The sequence below is a fragment of the Lampetra planeri genome, chromosome 71 (assembly GCF_965212315.1).
Source record: "Lampetra planeri chromosome 71, kcLamPlan1.2.h2, whole genome shotgun sequence".
NCBI classification, from domain to species: Eukaryota; Metazoa; Chordata; class Hyperoartia; order Petromyzontiformes; family Petromyzontidae; genus Lampetra; species Lampetra planeri.
The window spans coordinates 1776689-1801713 of NC_136176.1; the positions used below are offsets into that span (position 1 = coordinate 1776689).

Genomic DNA, 25025 nt, shown 5'->3' on the forward strand with positions numbered 1-25025 from the left:
ACCCCGCAAGTGACGTCATGTCACCTGCTGTCGCATGACGTCACGACATACCAGGAAGCTGCCGCTCCGCTCATGCTCGCTGAGATCCGAGGTGAGAAGTTGACATCGTCGTTGTTGTGGTTGTTGTTGTGGTGGTTGTTGTTCTTGTTGTGAACCCAGGTTGAGCCTCGCTCCTTCTCCCTCGTAGGGATATCAATTGAGTAGCAGCGAGTATGAAATCGATGTCCAGGTTGGAACATTACAACGCGGGGCCTAGCCATGCGGGGCCTTGCCTACTGCCCTCGCCTGATTTCATTTGCTTTAATCCTCTGCTTAAGTTGAATTTGTCTTCACCTGGCTCACTACTTTGAAACTTTGTTTTACTTTTAATATTTCTACGGTTTTTTATTTTACCAGGCATAGCCCACTTGAGCTACACCGCTCTTTTTCAGAAGCGACCTGCCCACAACACAGTGGGATTATCAACGCGTGGAAATGTTTATCGGTCAAATACTATAAACGTGTGGTGATGTTGACTCTAAATGTGCAGGGGAAAACCGCAGGATCCGGAGGAAAATCCACGCGACCACGGAGAGAGAGGGACACGCAAACTCCAAATATACAGCCATAATACAGGTTTGTTTGTGTGAAATCGTGTAAATAAATAAATGTGTCGTTAACCCCGCCACCACCCGACACAGCCAATTAGCAAGGGTTGTCACGTAAACAGAACGTGGACCATGTGTCACTAGTACAGCACTAGTGTGTAGTGTAGTGTATAGTGTAGTGTATGGTAGTGTGTAGTGTAGTGTACTAGTACAGCATATCGGTATGTTGGAGAGCCAAGGCACAACATTTACAATCTGAGTACGACGTTTTGACAGTACAGTGGTACGCCGGGGATCGAACTTAATTCGTTACAGAAGGCCATTCGAACACCGATTTGTTGGAACACCGAATTAATTTCCCCCATAAGAGTTAATGTTAAGGACATGAATTGGTTCCAGACACAATACATCTCTCATACAGCATTTTTACACGAAGTTTACAGTAATTACATGAATAAAATCATACAAAAAAACAAACAATAAATGAAATAAATGAACATTGAACTTCACTACCACTAACCTTCTTAGGAGACATAATGTTTGGATAAACACCAAAAAACACTAAAATAAAGGAAATTAACTAAAAAGTTAAGGAACGATGTTTTGCCGGTCTGCACTGGGTGAGAGCTACGCGTTAACTGAGCCTCTCGCACGGTAAAACGTTTGTCTGGGCAAGCGTCATGCATGCTCGCCATACGCGTCTCAGCCGTACAGGTTCTTTCAAGTCGCGATTGCCCGTTCGACCTCCGAATTTCGTTCGGTTTCCGGGGCAAAAAATGGTCGGAAATATCGTTCTAACATCGATTTGTTCGAGTTCTGGTGTGTTCCATCTCCGAGATTCTTCTGTAATTTCAACAAACTTCATCAGGCGACAGCCAAATGTTGTGGCTTGGCTCTGTGGGAATATAAATTGGCTCACTGGGTTCATAGCGCAGCACGCTAACTGTTGCACTACCGCTCCCCACTCACGCAAAAACTTCATCGGAAGTATATTATTTTTCCAGTAATGACTAAGTTACCCGGCTTAGCTCAGGTCTCAGTAATCAAACATTAAGGGTAATGTCTTGCCATTCTGACTTTATTACAATTATTGAATTTTGCCAATGAAGTCTGTAAATGTGTGTATATTGTCTCGGTTTTTTGGTTGTGTTATACAATATCAGGGCTTGTTTGTTTCATAATGAGGACAACTTCTAAATCAGTGACCCTTGGAGAGCTTCATGATAGACAATGTTGGATGTTTTGCCATCTGGTGGGTTTCATCAAATGAAGCTTCCATTTTGGTATACATGTCGACAGAAAATTTGTGGAAGAGCTCTTTGCATCTCAAGAACAGATTGAAGTTGCCGTTCGCACCATGATCCTGAAGGCAAAGCAGTCCATAGCGGAAATCTTCTTTTGTGTTGGCAAGCCTGTTGCTAGGTCAGTTTGGCGAAGTCGGAAAAATTGTAGCCATCATCACCTTGCCAGAAAATCAGTAGATATTGCAGAGCATCATAGGATCGGTGTGTTTCATTTCTGTGTAAGGTATTGTTCCTCAGTTGCAAGACGATGCCTCGAGTGCCATGTTCAGCAGTCAGAATGACAGCGACTTCAGATGTGAGTGCATTTAAGCGGCACTCATGTTGACCATGTGGAATTTAGTCTGCATGAATGACAACATTGTAACTCTGAAGTCATTTTTTCCATGGCACACTTGAAACTGAATGTAAGAGTTTTCCTTATGGAGCATGTCTTGCAACAGCAATAGGACTGGCATCTTGGTGTTTATGACATTTTTGCAATGCTGGTGAGCCTGTCTGGTATTGTCAGATATGCAAGTAGATCTCTGGTAATATAGGTAGGTTATTAGGTAGTGGCAGCAGACTGCCAATGCGATTATGTACCTGGCCCTGCACTTAAATGTGGGCATGTAGCCAGATGTTACGATGAGTTGGTCGGTGCCAAAACATGATCATTTGGAACCATGAGTTAAATCTTAAATTGTTGTTTTGGAAATGGCTTTTCAGGTATCAATACATGAATAGGCTCGGTATGGTCATTAATTGTAGGAAGCTGAACCATGGTACTGTTGCAGAATAGCCTTGGAGGGTCTCCTTTCAATGTCATTGTATGGCAGTAGCTGCAAGAAGTAGACATGGAACCAATAGCAACTAATGGATCGGTGTAAATGAAGTGAGAAATTTATGGAAAAAAATACTTATCCTTTTGGCTGCAGGGTAGGCACCTGGTTGCAGCCATTGTAGTACTGTTTGCAAGCTGACGTGCTTGTTGGCGGACTGGAGTTTATTAGCTGTGGCAACAGCCAATTGTGCTGTGTTACTTTCTGTGGAGCTTATTGCTTTTGATGAGATGCATTTACTGTAGGTGCAGGCATAGCAGCACTGGCAGCATGCCGTCTTGTTTGGTGTTCAGGAGTGTCCTCAATAGGTGCAGCCATCGCAGCACTTGCACAAATAGCATCAATTATTGTAATCCGCTTTGGTGAAGAGAAGCGCACGTTTTCCGCAAGGAACATTATAGGTGGAGGTAAAAGTTAGTAAGCAGAAAAAAGCATAAATAGTGAGTGTGTGAGTAAATGCTGTGGTGAGATTGTTTATTAAATTATAGTTGAATGTGGAACCGTTATAAGAATATGAAGACATAGCTGCAACGGAATAAAGTATGAGGATGTAAGTTGTTGGAGGGAGTAATTGTTTGTAGTGCTTGAAGTGGGTATGAATAGTATGTGTGTGGTGGTGCGTATACACAAAATAAGTTGAATGTGTGTGTGCGTGCTTTTTATTCCTTACCAGGCGATCTAGACTTGATTTATTTAGTCGTAGCTGTTGTATAGCGTCTATATTGTGTAGGAGGAGGTCGGTAGTCCTGGCACATAGATGTAGACATTTTAGAATCGTACATGTCTTTTTAAAATAAATATTGCAGTGTGTGTTAGAAGTGAGCCATGCATGTGCAGAGAGGACAGTAAGGAGCTCTATGTGGATTAATTTGGCAGCAAAAACGCAGGTTTGATAATAGGGACGGATAACATGGTAAATATGACAGCAAATATTGCAGTGCAGACACTTATGTTATGATGAGTGCTTGGAATTGTAGTATATGAAATGTCATAATGTGTTTGCGTGTGTGGCTAACCCATGGTGATAGAAATGGAGGGGGGGTGAGGAATGGTGGGGGGTTGGAGTGTGCAGGTGTCTGAGGTTTTGAAGTTGAGCAGGTAAGCTGAAAATAGTGTGACAAACACACTAACTCACCTGTGAGTACTCATTGAATGTTTACGCTGTGTAGGTTTAATGGTGTTGGCACAATTTGGTTCACGAAAAATGTACATGCGCAAAGTCTGCTTTATTTAATTAGCTTCATACTATTTTTCGTCTTCAATTTTTTTTTTTACGGTTTCTGAATGTTTATTTCAATTGTTTAGTTTTGAGTTGATTTGGAATGCACTACAGTACTTGTTTCGATTGTGATGTGAATTTTATATTCTTATTCTTGGTTCTTTCGGTAAAGTCACGTAGAAGGGAAATGATAAAATAATAATAAAAAACTATAAAATTCTCACGACGTTTCGATTGCAACACAAGCAAGCATCATCAGGTGTGAAAACCACAGCAAGATTGTTTTTTACCTAACACCATTACTTTGGAAAGGCTTAAGTATTGAATATCGCACTTTTAGCTTTCGCTCAGCAATTTCCAAGAAGGTAATTTATTTTCTGTCGATCGAGTACAGAAGAGGAGTACGGATTTTTAGCGGAAACTCGATTTCTGCATTTTTATATAATTAATGCCTATAGTATCATAAAGAGGCTTGGGGCTTTTGGTTGTTTGTTTCGGGTCCAGTTCCACTTGTTGGAGACTCAGTGGAACGTAGACCGTAGATGTAGACGAAGGTTTCTTAAGGTTGAACAACAACGCCGGTTCCTCTGGGGGACCCGGCTTATATTTTCCGCGGTATGGCTGGCTCCCTCCCTTGGCCATGACCACTTTCCAGAATCCTCGAGCAGGATCTGGACCCCGACCACGTGACCACCCCTAGCCCCCACTTGGGGCCCCTTCGTAGACTTAACTGGTCACGTGTCCTCTCGGGTCAACCAGAGTGCCATGGCCTTTAGTAACCTCATTCCTACGGCCGTCACTCCCACACCCTATCCTGTAGGGCCAGCACTGCATGCCAAGCGTGGTGCCATCCTGCGCTATCAATCAGCGCTCTAGGGCTGGTACGACACCCACCATAGTGGTATCCGCGATGTCGTTACACCGCACGCCGTGCCCCTCGAGGGCCAGCACGACACAGTGACATCCCGCGATGTCACTAGATCTGTAAGAGTTTATCTGTGGGGAGCGGTGGCGCAGTTATTACACTGTGTAACAAAAAAACATTTTTGTTCCTGGGTAGTGTTATTTCCTCATTGCCTATTCCTCAAAAGTACAGATTATTCCCCACAAACTTAGCTTTTTTGATCAGGACAGTGATATTTTGAAATTTACCTATTTTCATTTAGAAAACAGACTAATTTGTGTCTTTTCGTTCACATAAAGTCCTGGTCACAAAAGCAAAGATTGTGGGGAATAATAGCGATTTTGTATACTTTTTAGGCATAAGCAATTAAAAAATAACACTTTGTACACAGGAACAAAAATTGTGTTACATAGTATTATTACTGTATTATGAATTCAATAATTTGAGTTTGATTATCTCCAACAACAAACGTGATTGATAAGTGAAAACTTAACTTCTTGTGGGTCTCGGCTATGTTGATTGATCTTCAATTAATTACTTGGTGAAGTGAGAGAAGCATTCATATTGAGCAGATGAAGGTGGCCAGGCATGGTTCTGGACACACCACCCCCTTTTTACCATGCCAGTGTGTAACAGTGTCAAGTTTGTATTTGCAGTAAAGTAGATTAACTCTATTGAACACGGAGGTTAAATCAAAACAATAGTTTATTTTTGTTTTCCTCTGGAAAGTTTTTATTAGAATGGAAACAGGAAATGAACACGACACATATGCAGCTGAAGTTAGATCTTTTAATCCCAGCATTCAGGGAAATCTGAGCCTGGCTTCACACCTCTAAGTTTCGTTTGAACATTAATTTATGCATAATACAAACAGTATTATTTTCAACACCCTTTGCTTTGTTAGCTGAATTTAGCTTTCATAAATATTCATTTTCTAGTCAGACAACCGAAATTGTATGCTTTGAGTTTTGGGTTAACATAGGGCTTCGAGGCATATTTATGACTATTTGCCCTCATTGTTTGTCATAACAGTCCGTGTGATGAATTTGGGAATATTAATAAGTATAGACGTGTAAGTCATATGTGCCTCGATACTTACGTAGATGGTGTGGATATTCTCTTTTTTCTGTCTGCAGCTGACGCTTCCTCTGACACTTCCTCTGCAGAATTGGTCTGATGGAGCAAAGGCACTCAGCGCAGCTTGGTACAAAAAGGCAACAATGCGACCAGTGTGCATACAGCACGGATCGTCCTGGAGATTTGACACAGCACCAGAGAATTCACACAGGAGAGAAACCCTTAAAGTGCACTTTGTGTGAAAAGTCATTTGCATGGCCATCAGTTCTTCGGAGCCACCAGAGAACACACACGGGAGAGAAACCCTTCAGGTGCACTCTGTGCGGGAAGGCGTTTGCCGCGTCATCACATCTTAAACTACACCAGAGAACACACACGGGAGAGAAACCCTTCAAGTGCAGTGTGTGTGGGAAGGCATTTTCAGATTCATCTGCTCTTAAAAGACACCGGAGAACACACACGGGAGAGAAACCCTTCAAGTGCAGTCTGTGCGGGAAGGCGTTTGCAGTGTCATCACATCTTCAACAACACCAGATAACACACACAAAAGAGAAACCTTTCAAGTGCACTGTCTGTGAGAAGTCATTTGCATGGTCATTAGGTCTTAATTGCCACCAGAGAACACACACGGGAGAGAAACCCTTCAAGTGCACTTTGTGCGGGAAGGCGTTTGCTGAGTCATCGCATCTTAAACTACACCAGAGAACACACACGGGAGAGAAACCCTTCAGGTGCACTTTGTGCGGGAAAGCGTTTGCAGGTTTATCAAATCTTAAAACACACCAGAGAACACACACGGGAGAGAAACCCTTCAAGTGCAGTCTGTGCGGGAAGGCGTTTACAGTGTTATCACATCTTAAACAACTCCAGAGAACACACACAAAAGAGAAATCTTTCAAGTGCACTGTCTGTGAGAAGGCATTTGCATGGCCATCAGGTCTTAATTGCCACCAGAGAACACACACGGGAGAGATGCTTTTCACGTGCACTCTCTGCGGGAAGGCGTTTGCTCAGTCATCAATTCTTGAAACACACCAGAGGACACACAATCATCAGATCCCCAAGGAGTGGAGTCCGAAATCGGCTTGTGAAAGTCAAAGTGCTGCAATCAGCCCATCCCTCATGAAACCAGAACTAAAGCCCAGCTTGGACACTTTTGAAGGTATCAAGGTGAAATGTGAAGAGGCGAAGGTGAAATGTGAAGTAGTGATCAAGAGCGAAGAAATGACGATGAAATGTGAAGTGATGGTGAAGAGCGAAGCAATGGTAAACTGTGAAGATGAAGATTCAACTCCGAAATTGGACCTTCACATCGAGGGTGGCAACGTGAAGCAGGAGGAGATTTCTGACTGTGAGGTAGAGGGAGGCAACTCCCAGCAGTTTGTGGAAGTAGAGGTGTGGGTGGACTTCTTAGACAATACAAAGTCAAATGGAGACCCGGTAGATGTGTAAGCTTGGGACAATGAAGCTCCAATAGATTCACCTCTGTCACAGGCCTTTAATGAAAAGAACGTGAAGTCGAACACTCAATTCCTGGGTTTAACCTGCAGAGTAAGAGCGACCAGTATTTGTGGATCTGTGGGTTGGGTAGATGATTAACCATGAGCAAGAGCCAATAAGCTCCCAAGTGTTGTATATATTAGGTCTTGAAAAAGAATGAAAATTAAATGATAACTGAAAATGCGCAATGTTTTGAAATGATGCTAATTATGTATTTATGCTATATCTCGGGGTATTACCAATCGTGATAATAATATGAAGGTGTAATTGTATGAAGTTATGCAAGTGTATGTAATTATGCGAATTAGGCTCTGCTTTGTTGTCTCAGGGTGTATTACCAATCGTGCTAATACATTGACTTAAAGCTGGATTCATATTCTTTGGACCTTTCGGTAAAGTCACGTAGGTAGGTTTTTGTTATTTTCTTTCAACCTATCAACGTGACTTTACCGAAAGACCTAAAGAATATAATACAGTCTTTCTCGCTTGAACGATTACCGATTATGTTTTAGTGTGTTTATGTCAGGTCTCAAAATTCAGATCTCACCGCAGGATACAGTTCTTATAATTATGATTATTACGCATGAACTTGGGAAGGGACACTCAGACTCATCTGCGTTAAGCAACTTTAATATCTAAAAACAAAACACTGTAATATGCTAACTCTTACGCTAGGAATTGTCAACCCAGTACTCCTGGAAATGTTCTACTCATTGATCCATACAAGTAACCCTCAATGGTTACGTTTATTAACTGGATAACAGAACAATCGGCTAATTGCTCAGAGTAAAGCGACCATACACGCCGATAGGAAAAAGTCCTTAAGAATCTGTTACAATATTCATATGAACAGTAGTAAAGAAACATGTGCCCAAGGCCAAAGTAGTTTTCAATGAATTAATTGGTAAGATTATGCAATTGATCGAAATGCCCTGGAACAATAATGTGTGTCAGTGTGCCTGTTTGCCTAATAAATGCTTATCAATTGGCTAATGGGCTTGAATCCGCGGGCAAGATTCCGTGATCAAAAGAAATAAATCTCAACACAATAGTATTCCTGTGAGTGTGTAGATTCATAACATCGACGCTTATAAATGTTTAACGTCAATTAATGTATTGCTAAAGCTATGCAATTAACGAACCGAATGACTAAAATACTTCTATACGACCTTATTCAAGCAGCTCAATGGACCAGACAATGTTTTCCACGATCAGCTAATAGTTAATGCACCACCTTAGGATGGCCTTTTTCGAAACAAAGATCACTTTTGGAGCAATCTTATTAGTTCCCGATATGTGTGTTGTGTGTGTGGGTGTATTGTCTTCGTGCTCAACTCTTTGAGTGAAGCCGGCGCCGAGGTGGGGCTTTCCTTGTACCAAGAATACCTCTGTTCGCTTGCCTCCTGGGCGGTGAGTCGTGTGTGTGTGTGTGGGCGTGTCATACACACGGCGCTCTCTCTTGATAGCAGCTCCAAGCTTCTCCACTGCTGGATGATTGTTGAGTCTGCACGATGATTGCCTTTGGCGGTGCCCGATATCGCTCGCAGCTTGTCCGCTGGTCACCAGCGCTGACACTTAGGGGTTAATTTTCCAAGGCCGTAAACGAAAAGTTAATGCATTTGGGTGTGCATAAAACATTGGCGACGTTGAAAAAGGACTTTTACAGGCCCGGGATGTAGAGTGATATCCTCCTGATCTAATCTCTAGGTTGTGTCGATTGTGCGCGTTGGAAATCTCCTGCCACGCGACCGCAGATTCCGTCACAGTCCATTGTTGTGTCACGGCTGAATGAATTTGTGGCCCTGGACAATTTGGGTCCCTTCCCGGTCTCTCGTGGGGGTCGAATATTTGACTCGTTGGCCTATGGCCTGGCCCTTGGTTGACCAGTCAACTGCGTCTATAGCCGACGCCTTTGTGAATGGCTATGTCCTGGATAAGGGGGCCCCGGAGCAACTGTTCACGGATCAGGGTAGGAATTTCTCCTCCAAATTGCTCCAGGATGTGTGAGTCTTTGGGCAGGCGAAAAATACGCACATCACCGTATCATCTGCAGAGTGACGGGATGGTTGAGCGGTTGCATAGAACCCTCACCGCTATGCCAGCAAGTGACTGGCGGACAGGCGGATTGGGATCTGCACTTCCCAGGGGTCCTTGCTGCATACAGACTTGCTCCGCATGCCTCGACAGGTTTCTCACCATTTTATTTGATGTATGGGAGGGAACCCGCACCCCTTGTGCAAGTTGAGTTGGGACTGAGCCCCCTGCGGAAAGGTTCAGCAGTGCTTGACCCCATATTGAAAACACTGGAGCAGCTACGGTTGGGCCGTGAAGCCGCTTGGGTCAACTCGGCCCGCAGACAGACCTGTGACGAGCGGCTGAAGGGTCATGAAGGGCCCGGAATACCGTGGCAAGTGGGGGACAAGGCTTGGCGACATTGCCTCCAGGTGCCTGTGGGCACGTCCCCGAAACTGTACCGTCCCTGTCATGGGCCGGTCGAGGTCATTGAGGTTTGGCGGTCACAGTGTGTGTGTATCCGTTTGGGCCGGCGGTGCTGGTTTGTGCATCCTTTACGGTTAAAAACTTACGTTCTGTCCGGTCCGGTCGATTCATCCCCACATCCCTGCCGGCCGGTGTCTGATGTGTCTGGTACGCCAACCGGCAAGCCTAAAGTAACAGGCCGTGAGGAGGAATGTTCTGTACTGCCTGCAGGGCTGGAGGATCTAAAGACCACGGACGGAGCCTTGCGGACTCCCTCATCGGACACTCATCACACTCAAGCAGACCCGTCTCGACCTGCGGGGATGGGCCTGCTGCACATACCCATTCGCGACGCATTGTTTTTCGTTAATTCCCCATTCCCTTGTTCTTGTTTATTTTCATGGTCACTGCTTATGATTGTCTTGTAGTTTGGGGTTGGTCACTGGTCACTATAGAGTTGTGTTTATGGGTTGTCACGTTGCGTGCGCACAAGGGATGTATATTACAGCCAGGATGGCTGCGTTTTTGTTCGTGGGGGGGGGGGATGTAGTGTGGTAAAATACGTGGTGCGCACTGCTGCCCGAGGGCAACCGAGAACAGGCTGGTGTGCGTGTGCAAAGTAAGGTTGCATTTGCAAGCCGCTACCTCTTTAACGGGAGATTCGGTTGCAGACTGGGTTGGTCCGGGGTTATACGCTGGCACCGGAGGTGTCGCCTTGGAGACGTGCGATAAGGAGTGATTGATGGCCTGACAGGTGCCAGCCTGTCGGTCCCTAAAGAGACACAAGGGAGGAGCTGGATAATTGGGAGGAGGATATAAGGGGGTGTGTGAGGACGGAGCGGGATTCGGGTTCTGGGACCAAGGTGAAGACATCTCGCCGCTGCCGCTCATGCTAGGGACTGCCTCAACCCTCATGAATCGACGGGCGGGTGATGGTTGATCCCCCCCGCCCGGATCGGACGAGTGAGTGGGTCTAAGGGAACGTAGGCGAGGGCAGCGGCGCATAGGGAGAGTAGCTGTGTGTGCAAGCTCTGAGCGAAGCTTCTGTGTGAGCTCTGCTGTGTTCAAGCTCTGTGTGAGCACGACTGTGTGCAAGCTGTGCGAGCTGCTGTCTGTGTGCGGAGCTGTGAGTGTGGAGCTGCTGAGAGGAAGAGCTGCTGCAGGCAGGTCAGCGAGGTGTAAAGTAGATAGGGGAAGTTGGTTTACAAAGTGACCGTATAGACAGATAGGAGTGCCTATAACTGGTACGAGAGAGAGTAATAAAGTGTAAGCAGGTGACTTGGAACAACTTGTTCGACTGAGTGATTCTACACGACACTACATGAATTTAGGGAAAAGGCACAAAAGCATTCATCGCACTGTTACATTCATATTTGCATTTATGTGGTTCTTGCTTAATTGCCTCAGCAACTCAGTTTTGTGTCATATCATCACAAACACTCGAAGAGCACCCCCAAGTGGCAGCTGCCTCTGTGTGGCATAAGGTGACCCTGCTCTAGCCTGCATGTGGGCATGAGTCTGTCATTAGCGGGTGATAATTGATGTGTTATCTTCGTTGTGTAATTTCAGGATAATCTTCTTGGTTCTTTCGATAAAGTCACGTAGAATTTAAATAATAAAAATAAAACATAATAAAATAATTCTCACGACGTTTCGGCCACAACAAAAGCAGCCGTCCTCAGATGGAGAACAGGTGTGTCGAGGAGACAGAGTCTGAATGACAAGCCCCAGGCTTGGAGCGACTATTTAAGCTGGAATGGAGGGGCGAAGAGCGCCTTGACTAAATAATTTGCATATCAAGAGCAATTTAGCATATTTATGGGAAATGCAGATATGCGATTAGTACTACTTGTGAAATGCGGAGGAGGTTTAGCGAGGGGTTTAAAGTCATTATGCCCGTGCATTATGCAGGATTAGCAGTTTAGGGGTAGCATTAATAAAGGGAAGGAGTGTTAATAGTATGTAGCTGCAGTAACTAAACCACCACGTAAACAACTAAAGTATAAACTACATAGTATCAATATACTAAATATACTCTACAATAAGCTGAGTTACTAACAGTAAGTAATACATTACAATTCTATGTCGCAAAAAATATTATATGCTTCCATCTAAACTTTATTCTCTTACATCACACGAGTCAACACCGTACTATATACTGCCATAGACAAACCCAACATTAAATTATATACTGTATTGCTATACACCACCCTATACCTTCGACTATACATTGTAATATTACACTGTATTATTCTACCCACCCTAATGTATATCACACTGCTGTATATTCACTATACAATTACGATACTATATATTACTTTGTACATTGTATCAAGCATTACAATTTTATACTATTTATTATTATACACTGCCATTGACCGTCGTGTGAAAGATAATAAGAGGAAGCAATGAAATATGTCAATGGGAGAGTGGTTGGAGGAGACTTGCAGCGGAGCAAAGAATCCATTCCCTGCGGAGAATACAAGATATATAGTCAATGCCAGTGAGTGGAACGCGGTCTGAAAGTCACCGTAAACGTGAACACAATCAGTTAAGATCCGAAATGGTTTAATTACGTCCTTCCAATGATTGCCGAGCCAAAATCTATCTTCTCGGTCAAGAGGAATTTAGCATATTTATGGGAAATGCAGATATGCGATTAGTACTACTTGTGAAATGCGTAGGAAGAAAGAACCAAGAAGATGAATCCCTGCAGTCACGAAAGCTTTAAATCGAAATTTAACCGCCACTACGGGGTGGGATTCCACAAAACTTTAAGATCTTTCAACAAGCTCCGGGATAAGAAGGCTCAAAAACAACAACCGCCATTCGTCACTAAGTGTTAATGAGCCCGGCACATCATAATGTATTCATATTCTTGGTTCTTTCGGTAAAGTCACGTAGAAGGGAAATAAAAAAATTCAATTCTCGACGTTTCGGCCACAACACAAGCAGCCGTCCTCAGGTGAAGAAGAGAGCTGTCGGAAAAACAGCGTCTCAATGAACGCTTTTAAGCTTGGTAGCGTCTTTTAAGCTGGGTGGGAGGAGCAGAGTGCTTGACAAAGGAGTTTTGGTAGTCATTATATAGTATAGTGCAGGGGTCGGCAACCTGCGGCTCCGGAGCCGCATGCGGCTCTTTTGAACCTTGACCGCGGCTCCGGGGCGGATGCTAGCGAGGGGAGGAGGCGCACTGTGACACCTGCTCTGGCGTTGCCGCTGCTGACAGGTCGCCGCTCCGCTCCACACTGCCCGCCCGGTGACAGGCAATAACGTTGCCGTTGCTAAGTAACGCAAAACATGGCTGCCTCCATCAGCTCCGCTCCTCAGCTCCGCCTCGCCGCTAGTACAGTGCCTGGTGACGTCAGGCCGCCTGCGTGCGAGGGGAAGGAGTGACGGAGCCGGAGCCAGCCCTGCGCGGGAGTGAAGAACACACGCACACAAAAAAAGGTAACTTGTTAATTTAACGTTTATTTCTATGAGAAGTAATTCTGAGGGGTCAAACCAAAAAATAAAAGAGTGACAAAAAAGTTATTTTTATAATGACGAGGATGACATTGAGCCCTCATTATTAATTATTATTTACATCAGGCACTGATTATGATTTATGGTACACTGGGGCCCTGATTAATTTTCTATGGCATTTTGGGGCATTGGTCATTTGGGGGCATTGGTCATTTTCTCTGGCACTTTGGGGCAGTAATTCGTTTTTTTATGGCACATTGGGGGCATTGTTATTGGCTGTGTAATGTGCTGTTCAATTGCATTCTTTTTTTTGGTTGGAGTAGGTTGCAGGGAAAGGAAGGGGAGGGGGTGGCTGGTGCTTGAGGGGGGGGTGGGCATAGCAAATTTTGCTATGGGGCCCTGTGATTTCTAATTACGTTGCTGTTTTCGACCCCCCGGTAGGCCAGCCATGGATAAAGGCAAGAAGAGAAAAATTTCTGAAGAAAACAGAGTGTTTAATGATACATGGACAGAATCATTCGCATTCTCTACTGACGAGACTGGTTTACCAGTATGCTTAATATGTGGTGTGAAATTTGCAAACAACAAAAAGTCGAATATTGCAAGACATTTCCAGAATAAACACACAGCCTTTGCTGAAAAATATCCAGATGGAGATGAGAGACGAAAAGCCATTGCAGAACTTATGAGGAAGGTTAATATGAGCAAAAATAATTTCAAGAAGTGGGTGAAGACTGAAAATTCCACAACATATGCTAGTTTTGTGGCCGCTCAGGAAATAGTCAAGCACGGGAAGTCCTTCACAGATGGAGAGTATATAAAAGAAGCATTCATTAATATTTCGGAACATCTATACATGGACTTCAAAAACAAGAATGAAATTGTGCAGAAAATCAAAGACATGCCTCTCTTTGCGAAGGCTGTCAAAGACAGAACCCTAAAAATGGCAGAAAACATTAGCAAACAGCAAATTCAAGACATTAATTCAGCTGTGGCGTACTCCATCGCCTGTGATGAGTCCAAAGATAAAGGTGATATTGAACAAATAGCGCTGTTCTGCCGATATGTGAACTCTTTTGGGCCACAGGAAGAACTGATTGAGCTGATACCACTAAAAGACCAAACAAGGGGTGAGGATATCTGTAAGGCTGTCCTGGACTTTTTAAGTGCTAAAAAAATAAACACCAACCACCTGGTCTCAGTGGCTACTGATGGGGCACCGAGCATGAGAGGAGCACAGAAGGGCTTTGTGGCTCTACTGCAGAAGGCGCTGGGTAGAACGCTGCTGTCATTTCATTGCATCCTGCACCAAGAGGCATTGTGTGCTCAAACATTTCCCCCGGAATGCACAAAAGTGATGGATGTGGTCATTCAGATTGTTAATAAGATAATGGCAAAGGGTTTAAACCACCGCCAGTTCCGTTTGCTATTGGATGAGGTGGAAAGCATATATTCTGACCTCCTGCTCCACAACAAGGTCCGGTGGCTGTCCAGAGGCGAGGTGCTAAAACGCTTTGTCACATGTTTGGAAGAAGTAAAAACCTTCCTGGGCAGCAAAGAGCTCACCTTTGCTGAGCTGGAACAGCCAGAGTGGCTGGAAAAATTACATTTTATGGTAGACATGACAGCACATCTAAACACGCTAAATACAACCCTTCAGGGGAAAGGAGGCACAGCCCTGCACATGCTGGAGGAGGTTTTGGAATTCGAGCGCAAGTTGACAGTGTTTGTCAAAGATTTACAGAGAGGTACACTGTCTCACTTTCCCTCTTTGAGAGAGTTCAAACAAAGTCATGATACGATAAATTTGGAATATTTCAAGTCTGCAATCACCACAATGCAAAGTTCGTTTGGGAAACGATTCTGTGAGTTCAGAGAGGAAAAAACGACATTATCCTTCCCTGTCACTCCCCTGGCGATCGATCCATCCCTATTGAATGACTGCATTTGCAGGTGTAAGTCAACCTGATCTTGAGATGGAACTGGCCGATATAGCCGACAAAGATATATGGGTGTCCAAGTTCAAATGCTTGACCGCTACTCTTGAGGATGTTGCCCGTCAGAAGGCCATTCTGGCTCAGAATCATAAATGGAGTGATATTGAAAACCTTCCCAAACAGGACAAACTTGTATTCGAAACATGGAATGCCATCCCCAACACTTATATAAACATGAAAAAGTATGCATTTGGAGTCCTGTCGATCTTCGGCTCCACATATGTATGTGAGCAGGTCTTCTCCAACATGAACTATATTAAAAACAAACATCGATCACGCCTCACAGATGACAGCTTGCAAGCCTGTGTGAAAATGAAGGTGACGTCTTACAGCCCTGATGTGCAGACACTGTGCACTGAGGTTCAGGAGCAAAAATCCCATTAACCAGGTAATTTAGCTATTAATTTGCAAAAATATATTTTACATTGTTAAGTGAAAAAGTCCTTTTTTTATTCAGATTAACAGCTGACTGCACGATCCTGTATATAGCAATAAGGTAAGAAACAATATATGCAGTGTTATATTTGTTTTAAATGTTGCAATGGTTTTGCGGCTCCCAGTTTATTTTTTCCTTCGGAAACGGGTCCAAGTGGCTCTTTATGTCTTAAAGGTTGCAGACCCCTGGTGTAGTGTATACCCAGTTACGTAATGTTCAGAGCTCAGGTTATTGGAGAGTATATTGAGTACATTGATTATATTGATGTAGTTTATATTTAGTTGTTTTCACGTCGGTTTATTGTATGGTAGTAGGGTAGTTGCAGTTGTTTAGCGTCAATATGCTAAATTCCCCTGTTTATATGTAACTCCTTTGTCAAGGCGCTCTGCTCCTCCCACCCAGCTGAAAAGACGCTGCCAAGCTTAGCAGCGTTCATTGAGACGCTGTTTTTCCGACAGCTCTCTTCTTTACCTGAGGACGGCTGCTTTTGTTGTGGCCGAAACGTCGTGAGAATTTTATTTTATTATGGTTTATTTTTATTATTTTATTATCTCCCTTCTACGTGACTTTACCGAAATAACCAAGAAAATGAATCCCTGCAGTCACGAAAGCTTTAAATCGAAATATTATTTATTCATCTTCTTGGTTCTTTCGGTAAAGTCACGTAGAAGGGAAGTAATAAAATAATAAAAATAAAACATAATAAAACAACCGAGAAGATGGATTCAGGCTTAGCAATCATTGGAAGGACGTAATAAACCATTTCGATACACATTAGGGTGAGTTGAATAATACATAGTGTTATATTAAAATGTATAAAGTATAGGGTGGTTTACAGCAATACAGTATATAATTTAATGTTGGGTTTATCTATGGCAGTATATAGTACTGTATATGCTAAGAGAATAAAGTTTAGATAGAAGTATATTATATACTTCTTACGACGTACAATTGTAATTTATTATTTGTTGTTAGTAATTCAGCTTATTGTAGAGTATAGTAAGTATCAGTTTATATTTTAGTTTTTTATGTAGTTTTTACTTTGGTTTTCTACGTGGTTGTTTGGTAAATGCAGCTACATATCATTAACATTCCTTTCCTTTATTAACGCTGTTCCTTGCGCCCCCCCGTGGTGCTGTTGATCCTGCATAATGCATGGGCATAATGGGACTTTGAAACCCCTCCGCCCACCTCCTACTCATTGCCCATTGGTATGTTAAATTCCTCTTCATATGCACATTCTTTTGTTAAGGCGCTCCTCCTCGCTACACCTATATAAGCTCCTAGCTTGATAATGTTCTCATTCTTCGCCTGAGGACGGCTGCTTGCGTTGTGGCCGAAACGTCGTGAGAATTGTTTTATTATGTTTTATTTTTATTATTTTATTACTTCCCTTTTACGTGACTTTACCGAAAGAACCAAGAAGATGAATCCCTGCAGTCACGAAAGCTTTAAATCGAAAATTATTTATTCAGTTACACTGCTGCTCGCTCGGGGAGGGGATTGTGCGAACCCCGCAAGTGACGTCATGTCACCTGCTGCCGCATGACGTCACGACATACCAGGAAGCTTCTGCTCCGCGCACGGTCGCGCACGGAGATCCGTGGTGAGAAGTTTACATCGTGGAGGTTGTTGTGGTGGTTGTTGTGAACCCAGCTAGAGCCTCGCTCCTTCTCCCTGTCGTAGGATTATCAATTGAAACATTACAACGCAGGGCCTAGCCATGCGGGGATTTGCCTCCTGCCCTCGCCTGATTGCATTTGCTTTAATTATCTGCTTAAGTTTAATTTGTCTTCACCTGGCTCACTACTTTGAAACTTTGTTTTACTTGAAATATTTCTACGATTTTATTTTACCAGGCATAGCCCACTTGAGCTACACCGCTCGTTTTCAGAAGCGACCTGCCCACAACACAGTGGACTTATCAACGTGTGGAAATGTTTATCGGTCAAATACTCTAAACGCGTGGTGATGTTGACTCTAAATGTGCAGGGAAAACCGCAGGATCCGGAGGAAAATCCACGCGACCACGGAGAGAGAGGGACACGCAAACTCCAAATATACAGCCATAATACAGGTTTGTTTGGGATTGATCGCGTAAATAAATCAATGTGTCGTTAACCCCGCCACCACCCGACACAGCCAATTAGTAAGAGGTTTGTCACGTAAACAGAACGTGGCCAGTGCGTCACTAGTACAGCACTAATGTGTAGTGTAGTATATAGTTGTGTATAGTGTAGTGTATAGTTGTGTATAGTGTAGTGTATAATGTAGTGTATAGTTGTGTATAGTGTAGTGTACTAGTACAGAATATCAGTGTGTTGGAGAGCCAAGCCACAACATTTGCAATCTAAGTACAACGTTTTGACAGTAATTCCAACCAGCTTCATCAGACGACAGCCAAATGTTGCGGCTTGGCTCTGTGGGAATAGAAATCGGCTCGCTGGGTTCATAGCGCAGCACGCTAACCGTTGCACTACTGCTCCCCACTCACTCACAAACTTCATCGGAAGTATAGTATTTATCCAGCAATAACTAAGTTACCCGGCTTAGCTCAGGTCTCAGTAATCAAACATTAAGAGTAATGTCTCTGCTTTTTTTATGTAATTAAGGTCTATCGTACCATATGGAGGCTTGGGGATTTGGGTTCTTTGTTTTTTATGTCTCTGCCTCTGCTCACATTCATTGACGATTTTTATGATTTTGGGCAAGCCCGTCTAAAGCTGCGTGACCAGGAGTTGGAGCCATTTACTGTTCAACTTGGCTTGTGACAGAAATTAAATCTGTCCCCATGCATTACATTACATAGCATCTTCATTAGTTATGCAGTTTGATAAGCTCAAAATAGCCATATAAATAAATTGCATTCGTTACAGTTAAAATGATACCCGCATCGATGCCTGGTTATAGTTAAGGGATCGTTCCCTGGTCAACCATGTTATATCTGCTGATGATCTGGAAATGGCTACTCAATGAGATGGGGTTAGATAATCTCGTTCTGTGCCTGGATAATTCCATCATGAAAGGTGGCCTTGCGTATGTTACACCAAAATAAATCACCTGCCTGGGAATTTCATGTCATACAACACTGTACCTGCTCAACTCTCCATGAGTAATCAGGCATTTCTACAAGTAATGGAGGAGCTCCCATACCTGGTTAATGTGTTCACGACCAGCTCTGGTTTGGCAGCCAAAGTCTCACTTGAAATTTGTCTAGCAGCATTCTTTCATTCGACTGTGTAACACTGTGTGAAAGCTTCCTGGGCTTTTGTTCCATACAAAGCTGTGAGTGTCCATCGCCAAGGTCTAGTCTGTCTGAGACCATCCCTCTCCCTACCATACTGGCATCGCACCCGCCTCTCACCCTTCGTCCTGTGGATGGTGGGCGCACAGGACGGTGCCACGCAGCCATTCCAGGTTGAGCCCAAATCGGTTATGTGGGTCTGCTAGCCACCAGGCATCGTTCCATGAGTGATATCAATATATAATATCTGTAAGGAGTCCCCCCAATAGACTGTCCTAGGAACTCTACCAGGCACGTCCCACTGGGGGACGTCCCAGGGGCCTGGCCCAGGACATTCTGGTGAGAATACGTCGCTTGGCTGGCTTTGGGAACGCCTGGGAATTCCCCAGGAAGAGCTAGATTCTGTCGCCAGGGAAAGGGAGGTCTAGACTGCCCTACTGAATGTGCCGCCACCACCAACCTCACCAAGACAAGAGGATTCAGAAATAAATGAATGAACAAAAGCTGTGAGTCTTCTTGGCCACATATATTACTCCTTTCTCTGTGGATGCAAAATATGAACTTATTTTAAGGACTGTCTGTTCTGGCTTTTAATTAAGGCTGGCCTGCCTATGATCCCCTCTATTGAACCAAACAAGGTTGTATTAAAACCTTACAGAGCCCTAAAATATCAGTACAGAATATAATCTGAGACTTTGGCAGGTGAGGCTGCATTGGTTGGGTCATTAATTCCGCATAAACAGACAGCATGCTCAAGCATCTTCTGTTAGTCCAGATGTTACGGGCTATGCGGGCAGGCATTGGCTAGAGAAGAGATTGGAGGATGTGGAATTGATCAGACGTGCTGTCAAGATCGGCCTCTGGAAGAGGCCCGTGATGTATGCTACAGGGCAGTTGGAGGTATTTGCTCTGCAACAACAATGAGGTTGGAGTAGCAATGCTCACATGAATGGGTGGAACGCTGGTTGCCTGAAATGCAGCAAGACAGCAGGAAGCACAGCTGTTGCATCTGTTAATCATCTCAGTCATCCCTTGACACCTGGATCATTCCCATGACCTGCTGACAAGTGATCCACACTTACATGGCATTCATGTGAAATATATGTGTATGTAAGAGTTTATCTATGTGGGGAGCGGTGGTGCAGTTATTCCACTGTGTAACAAAAAAAAGTGTTTTGTTCCTGGGTAGTATGTGTTATTTACTAATTGTTTTTGCCTCTTAAGTACAAAAAATTGACATTATTCCCCACAAACTTTGCTTTTGTGACCAGGACAGTGATATTTAGAAATGTATCTCTTTTCAATGAGAAAACAGGTGAATTTGTTTTTTTAGTTCTTGTATAATTCTGGTCACAAATGCAAGGTTTGTGGGGAATAAGCCATTTTCTAGACTTTTTGGCATAAGCAATAAAAAATAACACTTAGTACCCAGGAACAAAAATTGTGTTACACAGTGTTATCACAATTAAAGTTTGATTATCGCCGACATCAAACGTGATTGATTGGTGAAAACTTCACTTATTGTGGGGAAGCATTATTACGGAGCATATGAAGGTGGCCAGGCATGGTTCTGAACACACCACCACCTTTTTACCATGCCAGTGTGTGTTACAGTGTCAAGTTTGTATTTGCTGTAAAGTATATTAACTCGATTGAACACAGAGGTTAAATCAAAACAATAGTTTATTTTTGTTTTCCTTTGGAACTTTTTACGAGAATGGAAACAGGAAATTAACACAGCACATATGTAGCTGAAATTAGATCTGTTCATCCCAGCATTCAAGGAAATCGGAGCCTGGCTTCACACCTTTAAGTTGTGATTGAACATTAATTTATGCATTTCTGCATAATACAAATAGTATTATTTTCAACACCCTTTGCTACGTTAGCTGCATTTTGCTTTCATAAATATTCCTTTTGTAGCCAGACAACCGAAATTGTGTGCTTGGAGTTTTAGGTTAACATTCATTTTTAAGATACTAGGGCTTCCAGGCTGACCATTTGCCCTCTCATTGTGTGCCCATGTGATGAATTTGGGAATCTTTTTCACTCTTATCATGAATATATGAATGAGTATAGACATGCAAGTCATGTTTGACTGTGTATATATGCATTCTTTTGTGCCTCTATACTGACGTAGATGGTCTGGATATAATTGTTTTCTGTCTGCAGCTGACGGTTCGTCTGACACTTCCTCTGCAGAATTGGTTTGATGGAGCAATGGCACTCAGCGCAGCTCGGTACAAAAAGGCAACAATTCAACCAGTGTGCATACAGCACGGATCATGTTGGACATCTGATACAGCACCAGAGAACTCACACAGGAGAGAAACCCTTCAAGTGCAGTGTGTGTGGGAAGGCATTTTCATATTCATCTGCTCTTAAAACACACCGGAGAACACACACAGGAGAAAACCCCTTCAAGTGCAGTCTGTGCGCGAAGGTGTTTTCACGGTCATCTTCTCTTGTATTACATCAGAGAACACACACGGGAGAGAAACCCTTCAGTTGCACTCTGTGTGGGAAGGCGTTTGCAAATTCACAACATCTTAAATTACACCAGAGAACACACACGGGAGAGAAACCCTTCAAGTGCACTGTGTGTGACAAGGCATTTGCACGGTCATCATGTCTTCATAGACACCAGAGAACACACACAGGAGAAAAACTCTTCAAGTGCAGTATGTGTGGGAAGGCATTTTCACATTCATCTGCTCTTAAAAAACACCGGAGAACACACACAGGAGATAAACCCTTCAAGTGCAGTCTGTGCGGGAAGGCGTTTTCACAGTCATCTGCTCTTGTATCACACCAGAGAACACACACAGGAGAAAAACCCTTCAGTTGCACTGTGTGTGGGAAGGCGTTTGCACATTCACAACATCTTAAAATACACCAGAGAACTCACACGAGAGAGAACCCCTTCAAGTGCACTGTGTGTGACAAGGCATTTTCACATTCATCAGTTCTTAGGAACCACCAGAGAACACACACTGGAGATAAACCCTTCATGTGCAGTGTGTGTGGGAAGGCATTTTCAGATTCATCTACTCTTAAACAACACCGGAGAACACAGGAGAAAAACCCTTCAAGTGCAGTCTCTGCGGGAAGGCGTTTTTACAGTCATCTGGTCTTGTATCACACCAGAGAACACACACGGGAGAAAAACCCTTCAAGTGCACTGTGTGTGACAAGGCATTTGCACGGTCATTAGGTCTTCATAGACACCAGAGAACACACACAGGAGAAAAACCCTTCAAGTGCAGTCTGTGCGGGAAGGCGTTTTTACAGTCATCTGGTCTTGTATCACACCAGAGAACACACACGGGAGAGAAACCCTTCAGTTGCACTCTGTGTGGGAAGGCGTTTGCACAGTCATCAAATCTTAAAAGACACCAGAGGACACACAATCATCAGAAGATCCCCAAGAAATGGAGTCTGAAATCGGCTTGTGAAAGTCAAAGTGCTGCAATGAGCCCATCCCTCATGAAACCAGAAGTGAATCCCAGCTTGGACACTTTTAAAGGTATCAAGGTGAAATGTGAAGAGGCGAAGGTGAAATGTGAAGAAGTGATGAAGAGCGAAGAAGTGAAGGTGAAATGTGAAGTGATGGTGAAGAGCGAAAAAGTGACGGTAAACTGTGAAGATGAAGATTCAACTCCAAAATCGTACCTTCACATCGATGGAGGCAACGTGAAGCAGGAGGAGAATTCTGACTGTGAGGCAGAGCGAGGCAACTCCCAGCAATTTGTGGAAGTGGAGGTGTGGGTGGACTAGACCAGGGGTCGGGAACCTTTTTGCCTGGGAGAGCCATAAAAGCCAAATATTTCTAAATATATTTCATTGAGAGCCATATAGTATTTTTAACGTATAATAAATTAAATGTCTTACTTTTAATGCGATTTCTGGTGCTGCATGGTTTTGCTGATGGCCTTGTAGTCTGGTTCATACGTGGTGAGGTTGAGATTCATGTAGGCGTGACTCGTGAAATTTATCTTCAAAACTAATTTCTGTTTACTTTAAAATGACACAGTATTATTAAGCAATATCACAAGTATTTTAAAATCAGTTCCAAACTGATTTTTTTTTCATTTTTTCAACTCAAAATTATCTGGGAGCCATATGCCGTCACTGGAAGAGCCATATATGGCTCGCGAGCCATAGGTTCCCGACCACTGTCCTAGACCAGGGGTCAGCAACCAAAATAACAAGAAGAGCCATTTCTTTCCAATTCGGTACAAAATTCAGTATTTCAAGAGCCGCAATGCATACTGTACATACGTACATATCGTCAAGAAGCAGCCCGTAAAGAGCCGCATGCGGCTCCGGAGCCGTAGGTTGCCGACCCCTGTCCTAGACAATACAAATTAAAATGGAGACCCGGTAGATGTGTAAGCTTAATAAAGCTCCAATAGATTCACCTTTGTCATTGGCCTTTAATGAAAAGAACGTGAATTCGACCACTCAAATTCCTGGGTTCAACCTGCAGAGTAAGAGTGGCGAGTATTTGTGGACCTGTGGGTTGGGTAGATGAATAATCAGGAGCAAGAGCCAATAAGCTTCCAAGTATTCCACTGTTATATTTATATTTGCATTGAGTCAAAAGTCAAGTCAAAGTCACTTTATTGTCAAGTGTGTTACATGTGTAATAAACGACTGGACCACGATGTCTGGCTCAGTGTCCTTTATTCGGTTCGTGCTGTACTCCCACACGGCTGTCTCTCCTCTGTAGCTTCTCCACGGTGCTGACTCCGATGTCGGCCCGATCCACAACAGCAGCCCCGCTGCTGTTACTCTCACACAGCCCCCTTGGCTGTACTCGCTGCAACTCCTCTCTCCTTCGTCCTCTCTGCAGCTCTGACAGCCTCGTGCTGTCTCTCTCTCTCTTCTCTCCCGCCACACCTGGCAGCCACACCGCTGCCTCTAACACGCAGCTCTTCTGGCTGTCTTCTCCGCAGCTGCACACCACTCCGTAGCTTCCGCCTGTCTTCGGGGTTGGCTCCCGATGGCCGTCGGTGCCCCCCCCTCTTCTCACTCGCCCGCGTGGCCTCTCTCTTTTCCGCTCACACCCCGACTGACTCCCCCTTCCGGTTTACCCGCTTAAGGACCCGAACCTTTCACCCACGTCACATGGCTCCACCCCCCGTGACGTCACATCCGGAAGGTCGCTTACGCCCGCATTACACCACCCTCCCCCGTAGAAAAATCCCAGCCGACCTCGGCTGACCAATAGCAATCGTAATGCGGCGAATCGACCTACCCCCCTAAAGGACACTAAGCATACAATGTAACAGCAAGAACAACAACAACAACGCAATTAACATCAACGAACGTACAAAAAGCATGCAATAAATACAACCGTAAGAAAAAGATAAAAACACAGCAACAATCAACGAAACGTAAGCGATTTGGAACGTGTGCGGGTCGCCGGCCCGTCCCGGACGGTCGGCGGCCCACTCGCAGAACGGGAACGCGATGAAAGTCGAGGAATGACAGGGGGTAATCCCCCTGTCGCAGCTGGAAGTCCACCAACGTCCCGTGTCCCTAAAGAATTAGTCTTGGGCTTGTCCTGTGACCGTGCCCGCAGCTGGGTCGGAAGGGCTGCAGGGCTCGAAGGTCCCGCAGACCTGGCAGGCGTCCTCCGAGCAGGGCCCCTCGTCCCCCGCAATGTCACGGCCGGCCTGTCTGGAACAGGTACGACAGGCGCTCTAGCAAGATCAATGGACGCAGGCAGGGGAGAGTCAGCAGCAACAGACCCCGGCAAGGCAACATTGGGGGATGACGCATCATGTAAGGGAGCAACATATGGTTTCAAGCGCGACGTATGCACAACCCAGCGACGAGACCCAATTTGGACGCGTGCTGACTGTGGGTTGGGAACCGCAATGAGGCGTACGGGACCATGCCAGGGTTTGTGCAATTTCGGCGAGGTTCCCGGACGTACTTGTGGACAATGAAGCCAGGCTAGGTCCCCAACCTTCCAGGGGCACTCCCCCACG

The 25025-nt window shown here is 44.3% G+C and overlaps 1 protein-coding gene across 1 annotated transcript; it reads left to right on the forward strand.

Annotated features, from left to right (window-relative positions):
- Positions 1-23693, forward strand: LOC144737573 (uncharacterized). The gene is given in 5 exon segments (XM_078620336.1): positions 1-91; positions 530-615; positions 5999-6913; positions 21304-22094; positions 22097-23693. Coding segments are annotated over 3 exon segments (2403 nt in total). The 5' UTR covers positions 1-91; positions 530-615; positions 5999-6008; the 3' UTR covers positions 22804-23693.
- Positions 23694-25025: the final 1332 nt, after the last annotated feature.